Below are 16,078 nucleotides of genomic sequence, written 5' to 3' on the forward strand. Positions count from 1 at the left end.
CCCCGCCAAAGCCGTATGTACGCCGGCCAGTTGGGGGTTCGATTCCCGTCCGCAACCGCCAGCGAGCGAGCGTACATACTCTCTAGCGTATGTACGGACACGCGTGCTCTGCTCGTAGGCTGGTATTGGGATTTGAGACGTAATGTGTACGTCCTGCATACATTCAATCAAGTATGTATCTTAGTACCATAACTTGTATGTGTACATGTATGTATGCATGTATACTGACAGAGCTATGCTACAAGCACCGCGTTATCTTTGCTTTCTTTGCAGTATTTTTTTTTTTTTCGTGGGCGTTGGTTTACGCTCACACGCCGATGTCGTTACCGGGATTCGGGACCAAAGCTCAGTAAGCAATGCAAAGCAAAGAAAATTCAAAGAAAAAAGCGCGAGGCGAGCGGGCGTTTCTATGTTTGACTTTGGCGAGCTCAAAGTTTCAAGCTGGCTGGCGAAAACCAAAATCTATACAAAAAAGAAGCGAGTGTTAAATGAAGCTCGGAGCGCGGGCGAACGAGAATGGAAGTTCTCTTACCTTGCGCAGTGACTCGTGAGTGAGTGATAGCTTGAAAAACGTATAAACAATGCTGTCTGTGATGTTTGAACGAACTTGGCAGCACCGCTGGCCGTGTCTGTCTGTGCCTTGCCTGCCTGATTGATCGATTTGTTGCGAGATATAACTTAAAAAGCTGTTCTTCTCTGAGTCCGTGCAGTGCGACGCAAGCAGCGGTGAATACGCGACGGCTTCGCATAGCTTCTTTCAAAAAAGAAAAGAAAGAGAGCAAATAAAAAACGGCTTTTCACCTTGATTGTCTCCCCCGCCTCTCAATCCATGCTCCAACAGCTCGACAGTGATTGCACAGCCAGCGAGCGCGGCGGGGATGCTGCTTCTGCCAAAAACCAAAGAGAAGATCAACGAGCAAGTCATTTAGAGAACCACTGATTACCTGGACAGCGATCGCCCACCAGGAGACCTGCTTTTAAATGATTAGACTGAAAGCTCTTGACAAAGAAGTAAGAGAAATCAATCAGTCAATCCATCCAGGAGCCAGAATTTTTCATCTGATCACTACTTAGCCGTAGGAGCTAGCTCCAAAAGCCGAAGGCCTTAAAGGTAAGCTGTAGTTAGGTGCCATAGCTCAAGCCAAGCCTGTTTGGTATGCTTGCACTGTACCTGGGAAGGAGGACGACGCTGTACATGGTACTGCCTACCTACGAAGCCATGTGAGTGGCATATACGCGTGGCCCCTGCCTGAGAAAGAAGTAACCATCAGTCTATCTCCTAGTTTGTATATAGTTGCTACATGCTATACCTCTATAGAGATGGAAGCTTTCCACCCACCTTTCATTTGTTTGCAAGGCGTTGGACACACCTACTTGTAAATTACTGCCTTTGCGTGCCAGGAAAGGAGACTCTTCAGGAAACCAGAGGAAGGAGGAGTTCCTCCTGGACAACCAAAGAAAACAATGAAAAAGTTAGCAAGGGCTTAACAAACTCAAAGAGCAATGCAAGGCTTCCTTTACCTCGGCAAGTGGTTGAAAGAAGCATCCGGCGACCAGGTCCAATCCAAGCCGCGGGCCCTATAGTAAGCTGTTAAAAGCCTTTTCAGTGCTCTTAATCGCTCCACCACCATGGCGTCGTCGTTTTCAGTGAAGCTGCACAGAGGAAGTAACCACCGATACAGACACCTGGGCTGAAATTTCTCTCTTTTCTCTGCTTCTTTCTTCTCGGAAACGTTTCCCGTCAGTGATCTCTCTCGCGAGAGCCATGCTTGCTGTGTCCTGGGAAGCTTTGCAAATGCACGTAGTCACACACAACTGTTTAGTCATTCAAGTATAGACAGGAGCCACACTTACTGTACAAAACTGAAGCGGGGTCGTAATCCCTGTAACTATGGTAGCATGGGACTACCCGCCTCGCCTAGCTTATAATCAGCCCTCTTTTCGTCTGGAACAAAAGTCACCGGCACATATTGCTTCTCATTTATTGTGAGACTTAGCACCTCTGGCCGCGAGTAATGACCCACCACATCAAACTCAAACTTGGTCCTGATGATCTCTCCCACGTCTGCTTGAAAGTTGATCGCGGTCATTAGTTCCGCATTCAAGCACGCAAGGAAGTGGTGACAACGTACCTAAATCGGCTGATAAAACGGCTTCGCCTTCGTAGTGTGGTCCCGCAAGAATGTCGCCGGACGGGGATATGATTGCACTACCACCAGCGCAGACCACCTCGTCTGGAGATGCCTCTTCAGCGAATCCCGCGAATGTGTAGTCTGGGCTTGGAGGATAATCCCTTCTCCGGCAAAACTGGTTGCAGGACAAAACGAAGCATCCGCCCTCGACAGCAATGTGCCGGATTGTAGCCTGCCAGGCTTCTCTCGAATCAGCTGTTGGTGCACAGTAAAACTCCACACCTGTACACAAAGACCGGTTAGAGCACACTAAGACAATCGGACTTCCGTTACCTTTAGCATATAATGCTGTTCGCAAAAGAGGCATGCGGTTTTCCCAGCAAACAAGGCCGCCGACACGGCCAAGCTCGGTTTTGTAAACAGGCAAAGTGGAGCCGTCACCATAGCCAAAGATCAGCCTCTCGGCAGCGGTAGGAACGCACTTACGATGCTTGCCAAGGAAAACACCCTGTGAGTCGAAAAATAAAATGCTGCAGTATAGTGTACCACCCGAGCGCTCGATCACGCCCATGACTAAGTTCACTCTAAACTTGGCAGCAGCAGCCGCGAGAAGATCAACCTCCGGACCTGCGAGAAAAATGATAAGATCCTTTTCCAGAACTTTGGAAGAAAAGAGCCTCTTCTTAGGAGATCTAGTATTGTTTCTCACCTGGGACATCGATAGCACACGAGTGATATCGACGAAACTCTTCACGGCCTTGCGAAGATCGATATCCAACAGCAGTGCCAAACGTGGATCCTCGAGGATAGCCTCCCACAAACGCCTCTGGAAAGACTACCAGCTGCGATCCCAGCGTCGCGGCGGCGGCGATCAGCTTCTCGGCCTTGGCTGCCACAACATTTCATCCATTTCATGCGAAATATTCCCAAACCAAAGCGATCGACCAGAAACCTCACCGATCGTTGCAGGAGTGTCGCCGTAAATCGTCGACGCTTGCACGACGCTAGCGCGCACCCAGTTCGATGCGGGAAATGCCGCCATATCCACCTCCGGCAGCGACGCTGGCACGAGCGCGATCTCCTCCATCGCTAGAACCCTAAAAATTCTTTACTAAACCCCTAGAACCCTAACATCTCAATGGTAAAAAGTAACGATTAAAAGGTGACAAGGGCCCGTTAAAATCGCGACGCGAAAACAGAATGTTTGAGTGACAATGCCAACTCAAGATAGAAACTGGTACTTAGTCAATGAATCACTGTTTGAAAAACCACCCAGTTCTCTCCAAGAGCCCTAAATTTCCATTTCCATTCTTCCCTCTCGATCGACATCACGATTGCGCGATTGCGATCCATGGGGCGGTCCAAGATCCCCATCACTTGGATCAAGAACGATGCCTCGCGCCAGGTTACATTCAACAAGCGCAAGAAAGGGATGAAGAAGAAGGCCGAGGAGCTCGCGATTCTCTGCGGTGTGGATGTCTGCATGATCTGCTATGGCCCCGCGAGCTCCTCGGCCGGATCATCCAGCAAGCAGCCCAATTCCACGCCGGGATCGATCGGCAGCAGCAATCAGCAGCCACAATCCTCCGCGGGATCGTCGTCTTCGTCTTCCTCCTCGCCGCCTAGCGCGAATCCATCGCTGGCGGCGGTGCCATTCAGCTGGGGCATGCCGGGGGTGTCGTCGGTGATCAGCAAATTCGAGGGGCTGCCCAAGGAGGAGCGCGACAAGAAGAAGCTGGACAACACGAGCTTGCTGGAGCAGCAGATCAAGAAGCTCCGCCGGGAGCTCAAGGCGAAGCTGGATCAAAACTGGAAGCTGGAGCAAGAGAGGGCCTACAACCTTGCATGGGACGATCGCATCGATGGCTACGACCTGGAGGAGCTCAAGCGCCTGGCGGATTGCCTGCTCGACAAGCTCCGGGGTACGTTCGATCGAATCAGCTGCTTCGAGCAGCAGCAAGACCATCTCGTGATTCCATCCCCATCGATCGATCCCAGCAGCGTTTTGGCGGAGGAGCTCCCCACCCCCAAATCATTCCTCCCTTTTCTCAATCCCGGCTTTGATTTGCCACCACCACCCATGAATCCCACAAGTCCTCACATCCACAACCAGGACGATCACATCTATCTCCCTTCCACCACCACTGTTCCGGTGCTAGGATCATTCATCGATCACACAGCTCCATACCACCCTTCGCTGTTTCCACCGCTTGGAATCGACATAAACATGATCCCACAGCCCAACAATCCATTGCTACCATGGCACGACCAAAGTATCATCGAGGACAGTAATTCATCGTATCCGTATTATAACGCTGGAGACCACGGCGATTGGAATCATCCACACGATGGTGGAGAGCTGGATGAAGTACCATAGCCAAAGTTCAATGGTGGCGGGGAGCAACCATAGCACACCCTTGAGCATCCTTTTTTACCCTTGTTCGTTCCAGTGTTCTTCCCCAAAAAGATTGTGAGCAGGCATTTGCTATAGTGTCAATGTAAACTATCTTGCTTATTATTCACACAAACAAAGCCGGGCGATGGCCTTTGATCAGCCAAGCTTCCGGATCGCAGCGGCGATGGAGCTCTCCCAGGCTCGGGATCCAGATTGAGATCAAAGGGTAAAGGCGATCGCTTTGGCTCCTGTTTCACCCTTGGCTTGGAGAAAGGCCGGAACTTCGTCTTGCAGAACTTGCAGAAGTAGCACGGCTGGTTTGCGCTGCCATTGTTGTTGTAATCGAACCTTGTGTCGGAGGACTGGCACCTTGGGCAATCGAAGTGGATGTGCGCCTCGTTCTTCTGCGCCGGGAAATCCTTCTTCCGGTTTAGCCGCCCACCGATCGTCCACTGCTTCTTGCAACTCCGGCAGCGGTATCTGGGCTGGAACCCCTTCCCCCTTTGCTTGTTGTTGAAGTACTCGAACTGTGTGTCGTGAGAGAGGCAATAAGGGCATTGGAAGGCCATCTTGGCGAGGCGCTCCTTGACGATCTGGTGTGTCGCGCTCTCACCGAGTTCCTCCAGGAGTCCGTCCAGGCAGGATCGCTGGTTGCCGATGACTCGCTCTCGATCGTCATCGTCGGCCATGAAGAAGAAACACAGCACCCAAGCGAAAAATACCCTAAAATCCAACTTTTCCATGACGCATAGAAAGACCTAATTAAACTTGGGGATCCCTCTAATATTAATAGTCGCCAAAGATAAAAAGGAGGCGGAGAAAAAAAAAGGTTAAGGAAAGGAAAAAGAATTGGGGCATAGGCATCTTTGGTCTAAATCTTTTAAGAAAGGTACTACTAACCTTTTTCTAAAAAATGCACCATATTAATTTAAAAATCTTTTTCCAATTATGTCAAGTAACCAAATAATATTCGTGTTTATACAAATTGATTGGTACTGAAGATCATACCTATTGATTTATATTGTGTTGGTTTTACCAATTGCTTTACTCGTCCTCTTGAATAACACTCCAAAGCAAATAATTCACTAGCTCGCCACCATCATCCAGCTCCAGAAGCAGCAGTGTACCATCATCATCACGGTGATGGACCTCCTCTGGTTGTTCACCACCACAGTGACCACCACGGAGGACGTCACAACCACCACCACCACCACCATCGTCACGAAGGTCACAACGCAGTAGTGGCCACACCAACACCCACAGCAGTAGTTACAGTGGTTCGGAGGACGCTGTGGTCGCTGCTCCAACTTCTTCTCTGGGTTTTGGTTGCGATCTTGGTGCTGCTCGTGTGCTTTTTGCTCGTGCAATGGATGTTATCTCAAAGGAAGCAGCACAGTAATGCTATCTTTCAGGATCCTGGGTGGCAGATCGAAGTGACGAATCATCTGGAAGTTGTGGTGGATGATTCTCCGACTGAGAAGAAACAGCTGGAAGCTCACACTCGTGGTTCGCACAGTAATGCCACTCTGGGATTCTCCTCAAAGTGTCCTGCCAACACTGGCAGTGACGCGTAAGTCAGCACAGTGCATGCCTTGTCACATGGAAGATTGTGTACAAACAATCTTCAAGGAGATGAAGTTGCAGAGCAAGAAGACAGCAGGGTCTTGCTCACGGACGGTGAAGATCACATACAAGGGTCCACTGGTGGAAGTCACCAGACTTGGAAGTTATTGCGCAGCTGGCTCGGAACATGGACTGGAAAGTAGAGCAGGAACCTACCAAGTTTCGATTTGACTGAGCTATCCTCTAGAGGTGACGGGGGAGCAGACGTTAGTGCACCTCCAAAGGCCAGAGAAGTTGCTTGAGACGAAAGGTATGAGAAAAGGTAACGTACTACTTTTGCTCTCTGTTCTTGCAGGCGCTCAAATCTCAACTTCGATGAGAAGAAGCAGTGCAGGGCATAGCAGCCAGATAAGTTTCTCCAGAGTCAAGAGCATCATAAGCCAGGAATCAAGCAAGTGCAATTGTGAAAGTATGGTTGAAGTCTACACTGCGGCTTGCAACACAGGTTGTTCAACAGGATGGGACGAAGAACAGGATAGGTTGGTCTACCTTGCAAATTGTGAAAACAAAGCCGTATGCATTCGTTGCAAGCAGCCTCGTGCACTGTGGAAGCATCAGAAGTGTTCAGGAGGACAAATAAACATGACGTTGGTTGCCTGGAACACGATCATCATGGGACATGCACGTCTTCTATCAGATGCAACGAGAAGCTGGCCTGCCTCCAAACGCTGAGACTTTGCATGGAACAGCAAAACATCGTTTCCTGGGATATGCCGAGAACAACCTTTGCTCTTGAGTACTACGAGCAAACCGGCAGCCAAACGCTCAGACTTTTCATGGTGGCGTTCAAGGCACGTGGCGACTTAGCAGAGAAGAGGCTCCACTCGCAGATCCAGGAGAGAAATCTGGACGGAATCCACTACTCACGTGCTCGCTCAGTGTGGAGATATGCCTAGTTTTCCGCCCCAAGTTCAGAAGTACTCTGGCGTCACTGTCACGATGACACACTTCTTCTTGCACTACTCATTTGGAGTAATTAGAGAGCGCCCTACGAAGCATGATGGTCATAGGTACTATAGTTTTTCACTAGTTCATAGCTTTTTTGTTTTGTCTTATAGCCTTCACAAGGTACTTAGTTTATGCAATTTTTAGGCCAAGATGGTCGAGCTAGTTAGAAGTCCCTATCTTTAAGTTGTTTTGAGGAAACTGAAGCTTGGCAATGAAAAGCTGTGGAGGCTTTGGAGCTTATCTCTTTACACATCTTTTTTGACTTTTTCATCAATGACATGTTATTTCAAGGATGGGAATGGACATACAATTTTATTGTGGAGAGGGTATTGGGAGGTGTTACTCATGTTGCTTTGGAAGGTTACTTTTCATTTAGGTGCTTGGGAGTTGCCTGAGAACTAAGAGTGCTGTGTCAGAACGAGGGAACTCCATCGTATCACTGAAGGAATATGCTCTAATTCCAAAGAACTTAATCAAAATGAGAGAAAAGCTTTTCTCAGGAGCTTGTTGGTAAACTTTGTGAGGAAAGAGTGTGATGCAAGGTTGATGGAGCTGTCAATCAAACCCAAACAACCTGAAAACAAGCAAAAGGAACCATGGTGAAGAGATAAAAATATTTGAGAAAATACTTATCTCATAAATAATTTTCTTGGTTTACTTGATAGTAGTAATAATTTAATTGAGCAATATTGATAAAAATATTTATAATTTATAAATCAAGATTATATCAATAGTGAAATAGAAAAGAATATACTAGAAGGAAATTTTATAACTTATAAACATGTTCACAAATTATAAAGAAAAGATTAATCTAAATGAACAACAACCATTAGATAATAGAATATCCTAGAATATCCAAGCATCTTCAAGTTTGCTTAAGCAAACCAATTGGTGTTTGGTCACTTAAACTTACATAAGCTTATTCACAAACCTATTTCATTAACTTGTGTACTCATTAATATATAGAACTTTTTTTTCCCAAACTTATATCATTAAACCGATATAAAAACATGGGACTTACGTTTTTTCAATGTTTTGTTGTAGATTAGATGTTATATTCTTTTTTCAACCATGCCCTATACAAATATACAAACTTCATAATTACAATTCAACTTCTTTAAATCTTTCCTGATTTCATATTAGTAGAAGAGAAACAACAAACATATGAAGATTATAAATACTTGGTCAAAGAAAGCAAAGACAATATACTCAAAGGCAATATAGTTAAAAAGTAAATATGAATATCAATCAACAATACCATAATCACAAGTATATAGTTTTGAGTTAAGAAAGTGATATTGTAAATGGGAGAATTCACAATGGAGATTATAGGTAAATTAGTCATGTAAGAAGAAGCTATTTAAATTCTAGAAAATGTTTAAGAAATAATCTTATATTTTGTTTAAGCTGTTTTATATTTAGGCGAGTTTAAATATTATTATGAGTAGAAGTTGAAGAACCCTAAAAGGTTGGCAAGAGGTTTTACAGAAATTAAAGTTACACAAAGCATTTTAGACCGCAAGGGCTGTGCTTGTGACCCCCGAGAGCCTTTCCGGTCGCAAAAACCCGGTGGCAGTTCAGGCACTTAAAACCTTCAGTCAACCCCTTGTCAATGCACACAACCTCGTCCTCCTCGTCAGCAATAATGTCAACGGGCACGTTGACCACGCCTGGATCGCCGTTGCTGGGGGGCAAGGCGTCCTCGATCTTGGTGCTGATGATCTTGCTCTTGCGCGACATCTTCCTCACGCAGTGGTGGGCAGCCAGCGCCGTGCTCGATTCAAACGCGAGCTTACAACGGGAGCACTCGACAACCGCCGCTCCCCCAGTCGATTCAAGACGGCAACCATCCCCTTTACGAGATCCCTCCGCCACAGTGGCGGCGGCGGCGCCGCCAGTCGGATCAAGAGCCCGGGAGGAGCACTTGATCCTAACCTTCAATGGTTGCCACGGCAATGGATCGTCATGGATCACAACCTTGGAAGAATTCTCCTCCCCCTCTTCCTCCATGGCCACCTTCTCGACCATCAAAGCTCCCATCTTTTTCTTCTTTTCCTCCTCCTCCCTGGCCCAGTGCCGGAGATAGACTTGCTCCAGGCTCGTGTCGCTCTCGTAGTCGGGCTCCTCGATCACCTCCTTGATTTTGATCTTCGCGGGGCTGCGCGGAGCGATAGCGGCGGCGGCCCTCGCGATCCGCGACTCCGGATGGCATCGCATGTGTCCCGACAGCCCTTTGATCGATACGAACTCCTTGCCACACTCCGGGCACTCGTGATCCTTGCCCTTGCTGCTCAGTTTCTTCTTCTTGATCTGCTCCTCCGCAAACTTGAGGTTCTTCTTAGGATTTGCCCTCAGCGCATACAACCCATTGCATCCCCCGGCCCGCTGGACGTCGTCGCCGGCGCTCCGATCGTCATCCTCGCTGTGATCGAGGTCTTGGAACAAGCTCTCCTCAACCAGGCAGTGCCGGAGCTGGGGATAGGCCTTCTTCCGCTTGGTGCTCCTCACCAGATCCTTTTCATGACGATCCTCACCCACCTGTCCATTCTGCTGCTGCTGCTGCTCATACTCATGCTCTTGCTCCACGATCTTCCTCTTCGCCGATCTCATAGCTAGCCACCGATTGATTGATCGATCGCGCAAGAAAAAACCGAAAACCCTTTCCTCTTACAACGAATTAGGGCACACTTCCTTGTTCCCGCCACAGCCAACTTGAATGAAAAGGTACTCCTCTCTCTCTCTCGTTTGGTTAAAAATTAGAGGCGAACAAAAATTCTTCTCTATGATGGACTGCGTGGTTTGATCTCTCTTCCTTGCGAAATTCCAAAGCTTTGCTGCCGTTAGCTTGAAGGGGAGGAAAAAACAAGAAAAAAACATGGTCACAAAATGGTCACCTTTGGACTAAAGGGAGCCCCTGAATCTTTTAACTGCTGCTGCTCCGTGGATCCATCGTTGTGGGAAGAATCAGAGTTTCCACCGCCACTGCCACCGTTTCTACAGGGAGCTACCGCTGGCCGCCGCTGCTTGTAGCTGGCTTTGAAGATTGCCTGACGGAACCGCTTGGTTCGATCATCCAGCTCCATCCCCGGGCTCTCCTCCATCTTCTTCTTCTGCTTCTCCAGCTCGTGAACCGCATGGATCACCGGGTTTGGAGTGTTTCCATCCGAATCCTTGGCTAACTCCTGGCAAGTAAAGCCAGAAGTTCACGGAAGAACTTTCAACCAAGAACAAGGAAAGAACACTAACCTGGCTCTTGTGTATCAAGCTCTCGAGGCTCTTGAGCTTGCGGTGAGGCCACCGGGGGATCCCAAACTCGCGGCACTGCTTCTTGAGCACGGTGCGGCTGACTTTGAGCTCCTTGGATGCCTAGGAGAGATCTTCGAGGCTTATCTCCATCATCCTCTCGGTTGGGCCGAGGAAGCCACTGCATGTCACCTTGTTGCTCACATCAACCAGGTCGTTTGCTCCATCGCAAACGGTGACTATAGCACCTGTATTGGTGTTACCATCACCACCATCACCACCACCCTTATTTTGGTTGAATCCAATTGAGCCTCCCAACATCATAATCAACCAATTCCCAAGTTGCAATTGCAAATACTTCTTTTAACATTAAATTTTGAAAGTTTTTCATCCTTTGCATAGGATGTTTGGATTCATCATAATGTTTAAACATAAGGTGAAAAAAATATAAATACTAATTATAAAATATTGTGATAACACAAAACCTCTGCCACAAAAATTAGATGGTGGTACTTTACTAATTTTATTTAAATACCTGATTAATAAAACTGTTTGCAACTAAAACCTTAATAGAATATTCTTCAGTGTGTCAAAATATTCTTGTCGACTCCCTTGGCTCACTATTTACTAGCTCCTTATATTAGCAAACCATTTTATATAGAGCATAATCCTTGATGGTGATAGCTATTTGAAAGAGATGCCATTTTAAATTTTGTTTTAAACACTACTAAACAACATATACCAAGTTGGAATAGGACACCAACATTTTATAGTTTCATGAGTAATGAAGCATAAATAAATTGATGAGGTATTAGAATTCTATATAATGGTGGTATAAACTAAGTTTTAATTAGCTGAGAGAGGAGTTACTTTTTCCATTGGGAAATAAGTTTACATGAATGCATAGAGAAATGTATTCAAGTTGAACACCATGATGCGCACAAGTGGTTTTGCTAGAGTTTAAAAGGTATAAGCACTTTAGAAGATATAAACAATTAATACAAATTTATATATTTATAGTGGGTTGGAGGTAATGCTTATAAAAATGCAATTCTAAAACTACAAACTTGGCTGACATAGTTATTTGTTTGTTTTCCACATTTAAAGACTTCAGTTATTTCTCAAATAGAGAAGTACTCACATTGATCTCTTTAATAATTCTCTTTCTTTAGTAAATGAGTTTTGAAATACTTGCTATGCAATTATTAATAACAAATCTTATTGAAATATACCATATGATATGGTTATAAAAAATAAATTTCTCTAAATATGTATTTTAATATGAAATTTGCTACAATGACTTGGTCGTCTCTATGCTATAGTAGTGTAAGCCATTAATTTTTCCTTTCCAATTTGTCAGTTTACTTTGTTTATTCAACCAACACTGCCTTGGTCTTAACTAAGTTCCCTCGCCAAGATTCCACTTATTGTACTATCTCTTACTTGGTCCTACTTAGTCTCAACTACTCACTGCGTGAACAATGGAGCATTAGCCATCCATGAGGAGGCGTGAGCGCGAGAGACCATGGCTTACCTGACGAGAGCTTCGACAATAGAACAAATTCCCAATCTCTCCCAATCCCCTTCCCCGGGTTAAATTGGACTTAACGTTCGGCTACACTCCTTGCAAGCACAAGCAACCAAGCACACCAAGCCTCTAGGTTTCTAACATCCCTTGGTACAACAAAATTTGATCATGAGACCCTCTAAATCCCAAGTTTTATGTGCAACACTTGCTTCGGGATGCCAGGGGGAAACATTGTGGCCTAACAGCTCGGTATGGGTACCCCTACTCCCCCACTTCCATCTCGAAGGGAAGGTCCAAACCCCTAGGAAGGGCGAGGACCAATGAGCCACAAGGTACTCAAGTGGAGCACCACTCCATATGAGCTGGGAGCACTGTAATTGGTTTCCCTTCCAGAAGTGAGAGTTGCTCTTGAGCACTTCCTTAGGTGGCCCCTCCGGCACCACCCGAGTCTATGCTCATTCCCACCCAAGGCCTCTCGGCCCCAGTTTCAACCTCAAGTTAGTTTGGAAGCACCACTAAAGAGTTCTTTCAAGATTGGTTTCTAGACCTCACTATCCCTATTATACTTTTGGAACCCCCTGCAGCCCCCCTTCTTGGGAGACACATGCTTTGGGCTTTCACCCCACGACCTGTATTAGTATTTGGACTGGATCTCGGACTCGACTTTAGACTCAGTCTCAAACTTAATTTCGAACCCAACCTCGGACTCTATCTTAGCTTGATCTCGGACTCAATCTCGGACCCGATCTTGGATCTTAGACTCAGTCTCGAACTCGGTCTTAGACTCGGTCTCGAACCTGTCTCGAAGTTGGTCTTGGACTCGATCTTGGACTCGGTCTCGAACTCAGTCTTAGAGTCGGTTTTGGACTCGATCTCGGACTTGGTCTCATCTGATGAACTCTTTATCATTTTGGTCGTGCTTTTGGGGATCTTTTAGCCTTCGACACCTCGGGGAGTTGGTTCCTAAGTAGATCTTCATACACTTTTATATAAAATGCCAAGTTATTAAAAAACTTAATATAATTTTGAGGGTTTGGTGGAAGATATGATTAGTTTCTGTGGATATTTAGTGTAATATACTTACACAAACTCCAACCTAGCGAACTAAAAGAACCTGTCTGGAATGGGAAATATTTATCTTCTACAACATTGATCCAACCTATTAGTCACAAAGTCATAAAAGTGATGAGATCAACTTTAGATGATTTTGGAATTTAATTTGCAATAAAACCAGTTAAGAACCTTGAAATTGTCAGAAGAAAGAGATGAATAAGCGCGTCTATACAACCAATAATTTTGCCCTGTCTCGAGTATGAGTATATAACTATAGAACGAGGAAGACTAGTGCTTTTGAGCAACAAAGAGCCTAGGTGCTTCCAAGTTAATTTAAGAGATATTCATAGGATTTAGTTATACATTGATCTAAAGCAAGTTCTACAGTCATACGTTTTTTTTGGATTGAAGGAATATTATATAGTAAGAAAATTACTACATGAACTTTACACACTCTAGTGTTTTTGTGGACAATAACAATATGGCAATCCTCCACAATATTGTGATTAGTTCATATGGTTATGTTCTACAAAATTTCTACATACATAGTCTATGTAGTGTCAATTATCCAAAAACCAAAACTTATACTATGTATTTAGTTAGTTGAAGAAGGGTAAAATTGATGAATTTGGAGCCTCAAGTTTTAGATGAAGCAAACTTTAAATTTGAAAAAAACAATTTACAACCATAGCCACAAACCCAATCTTAACACTTTTCTTAAAAACTTCTAAAAATAAAAAAGAGACAAATGTGTGAAAATTACATATACATAGTCAAAGGAAGCAAGGCAACATACTCAAAACCATTATAGTTGAAGGTGGAGGTTAAACTTCTCATCATTACAAGTATATAATTCTCAATTATCAAATAGATATTGTAAATACAAAGATTTACAACATCACAATAAATTAATTCCCAAGTTGCACTTGTATTACTTTTTGTAATGTTATACTTTTGGTGAGTCTTTAATCCCTTACAAACATATATATTTTATATATTTAATGCTTTTGAGATGGATCCAAATGTTAAAATTTGGATTCACCACAATGAGGGGTTCATAACATTGAGAAAGAATTACATATTAGTATTGTATTTTAATTTGAAATATTATTTATAAGTTACACATAAAATAACAAAGTGCATTTCTCAAAGTTACATTCAAATGTATTTTATAGTAATAATTAAATATTTAATAATATTAATTATTAAATATTAAAATAATAATTTCTGAGCGCATAGAATATGGAAAGAGAATACAAAAAATGTGCATCTCAATTAGCCCAAAAACCCTAGTTTATATACAGGAGCAAGTGATCCGGATTGAAACCAATTCGACGGCTACTAAAATCCTATTACACTAATATTAGTATATAGCATCGTAGCCATACAATTGGACTTTAGATCATCTCCTCCTCTCGGAAATAATGGAAGATCATTAGGGTTCTTTTGTAGATAGAGGAACGTTAGGAGGAAGCATTAGCAAATCTGTAGGTGGTATTAGTTGTTATTGATCCCTTTGTACGAAGCATTTCAACCGCTGCACATGCATAATTTCTGGAGGATTGGCCTGTTGGACGTCATGCCTAACCTCATAAACTTGTGGTCCAACTTGCCACAACACCTAATACGGTCCTTTCCACTAAGCAAGAAGCCCCTTAGATAAACCACGTACCAGAATAACATTAAGTCATCCAATTTGGTATTTGCAGATGGACAATGATGGGAGTTGTAGTGCTATTATTGTCCCACTTGTACACGGCCTAAGTGTTCGGTAGACTTTGCTCGGACAAGTGAAAGAATGCTCGTCAAATACTGATCCCACGACTTAGCATCGGCAACTCGTGGCAATCGCGAAGGCAAACCCAGCTCCATTGATAATATTGGATCATGACCATATAAGAGTTTATATGGTGAAGCACCAACAGAACTCTGCACCCCTATGACATATGCATACCGAAGAGATGGCAAATAACCATCTCAATCCGAATGCTAAAAGTTCACATACTTCGCAATCATCCTTTTGAATGTCTGAACGAGCTATTCTACCAAACCATTTGACTATGGATGATAAGCACTTATAAAAATGTGGCGTATCTTTAATCAAGATGTCAAAATATGAAATGCCTCAGCCGTAAATGCAAGACCCTTATCCGAAAGAATCCACTCCAGACAAGAATACTGAAATACCACTCGATTGAGGAGGAAGTATCCAGTAGTTGCAGAGGTATTAACAAGAGCACCAACTTCCACCCAACGAGTTAAATAATTAGAAGCAATAATAATATATTCATTACCAGTAGCCGACCGTGGAAAAAGGTCCCATAAGATCAAACGCCACCAACTCAAACAGATGGGAAACTAAAATTGATTTTAATTGTCCTTCTGCAGCACGAGGGGGAGTATTACGAGCTTGGCACCAAATGCATTTATGCACATACCGGATAATATCACGTTGCATCTTTGGCCAATAGAAAGACCTGCACAGCTTCTCGGTTACATGACGATGTCCCATATTCCCACCTAGAACAGGAGAATCATGGTAGGCATGGAGAAACCATGGAATAAAGATAGAAGGCACCACTAGCCGTAAATGATCATCAGGATCCATCCTCACAAAATAAAAAAGGCCGTCTGTAAGGTGATATTGAGAATATAAATGCCGATGGCACAAAATCCTTGTCTAAAAAATCCATAGATGCTGGAACACCAGGCTTGTCAGAAACATGAGAAGAGAGTGGAAAAGGAAGAGGAGCTCAAGAAAGGGCATCAGCATCAACCATAGAACTCCTTGGGCGATGAATAACATCAAAATCATATATTTGAAGCTTCAAAGTCCATTGAGCAGTACGACCAACCAGGTTCTTTTGCTTCAATAATGAAGTAACGTCAACATGATCACCTTTTAGTAACGTTTGAGAACCATGTAGATATGCATGAAGTTTCTCGAAACCCCAAACTACTGGTAAACACTTCTTCTCTATCATGGAGTAGTTCACCTCCACTAGTTGTAACATACGGCTTATATATGCAATAAGATGGCATTGACCAACCACACTCAGGCTTTCTTACATCAACACACCTCCAAGACCAATATTAGAAGCATCCACCCAAAGGTCGGGTGTAGTTAGGATATGCCAACATTGGAGGAGTTGTCAA

The 16,078-nt window shown here is 44.3% G+C and overlaps 1 protein-coding gene across 6 annotated transcripts; it reads right to left on the minus strand.

Moving 5' to 3' along the window:
* Positions 1-162: 162 nt before the first annotated feature.
* LOC9635086 (bifunctional nitrilase/nitrile hydratase NIT4A) lies at positions 163-3,233 on the minus strand. 6 transcript variants are annotated; one of them, XM_024664880.1, is made up of 10 exons: positions 3,090-3,233; positions 2,842-3,021; positions 2,466-2,759; positions 2,133-2,414; positions 1,522-2,065; positions 1,340-1,444; positions 1,172-1,249; positions 945-971; positions 533-887; positions 163-462 (listed from the first exon to the last, which is right to left on the minus strand). In XM_024664880.1, exons 1-5 carry the CDS (start codon positions 3,217-3,219, stop codon positions 1,890-1,892), a joined length of 1,062 nt encoding a protein of 353 aa, XP_024520648.1. In that variant the 5' UTR covers positions 3,220-3,233; the 3' UTR covers positions 163-462; positions 533-887; positions 945-971; positions 1,172-1,249; positions 1,340-1,444; positions 1,522-1,889. The 6 variants fall into 6 exon arrangements, with proteins under 6 accessions (XP_024520648.1, XP_024520647.1, XP_024520646.1 ...); XM_024664879.1 differs by having other exon boundaries at positions 945-1,104; XM_024664878.1 differs by having other exon boundaries at positions 945-1,116.
* Between the last annotated feature and the right edge of the window lie 12,845 nt (positions 3,234-16,078).

This window comes from Selaginella moellendorffii, unplaced genomic scaffold (assembly GCF_000143415.4).
Source record: "Selaginella moellendorffii unplaced genomic scaffold, v1.0 SELMOscaffold_115, whole genome shotgun sequence".
In the NCBI taxonomy this organism is placed as follows: Eukaryota; Viridiplantae; Streptophyta; class Lycopodiopsida; order Selaginellales; family Selaginellaceae; genus Selaginella; species Selaginella moellendorffii.

What these genes read in the sequence shown, in the direction of transcription:
- LOC9635086 (XM_024664880.1), bottom strand. Translation starts at nt 3,219, where the DNA reads ATGGAGGAGATCGCGCTCGTGCCAGCGTCGCTGCCGGAGGTGGATATG. An exon ending in GTGTGCTATCGATGTCCCAG is followed by an intron (nt 2,760 to 2,841) that starts GTGAGAAACAAT and finishes TTTTTCTCGCAG; the next exon opens with GTCCGGAGGTTGATCTTCTC. An exon ending in CGTTTTATCAGCCGATTTAG is followed by an intron (nt 2,066 to 2,132) that starts GTACGTTGTCAC and finishes ACTTTCAAGCAG; the next exon opens with ACGTGGGAGAGATCATCAGG.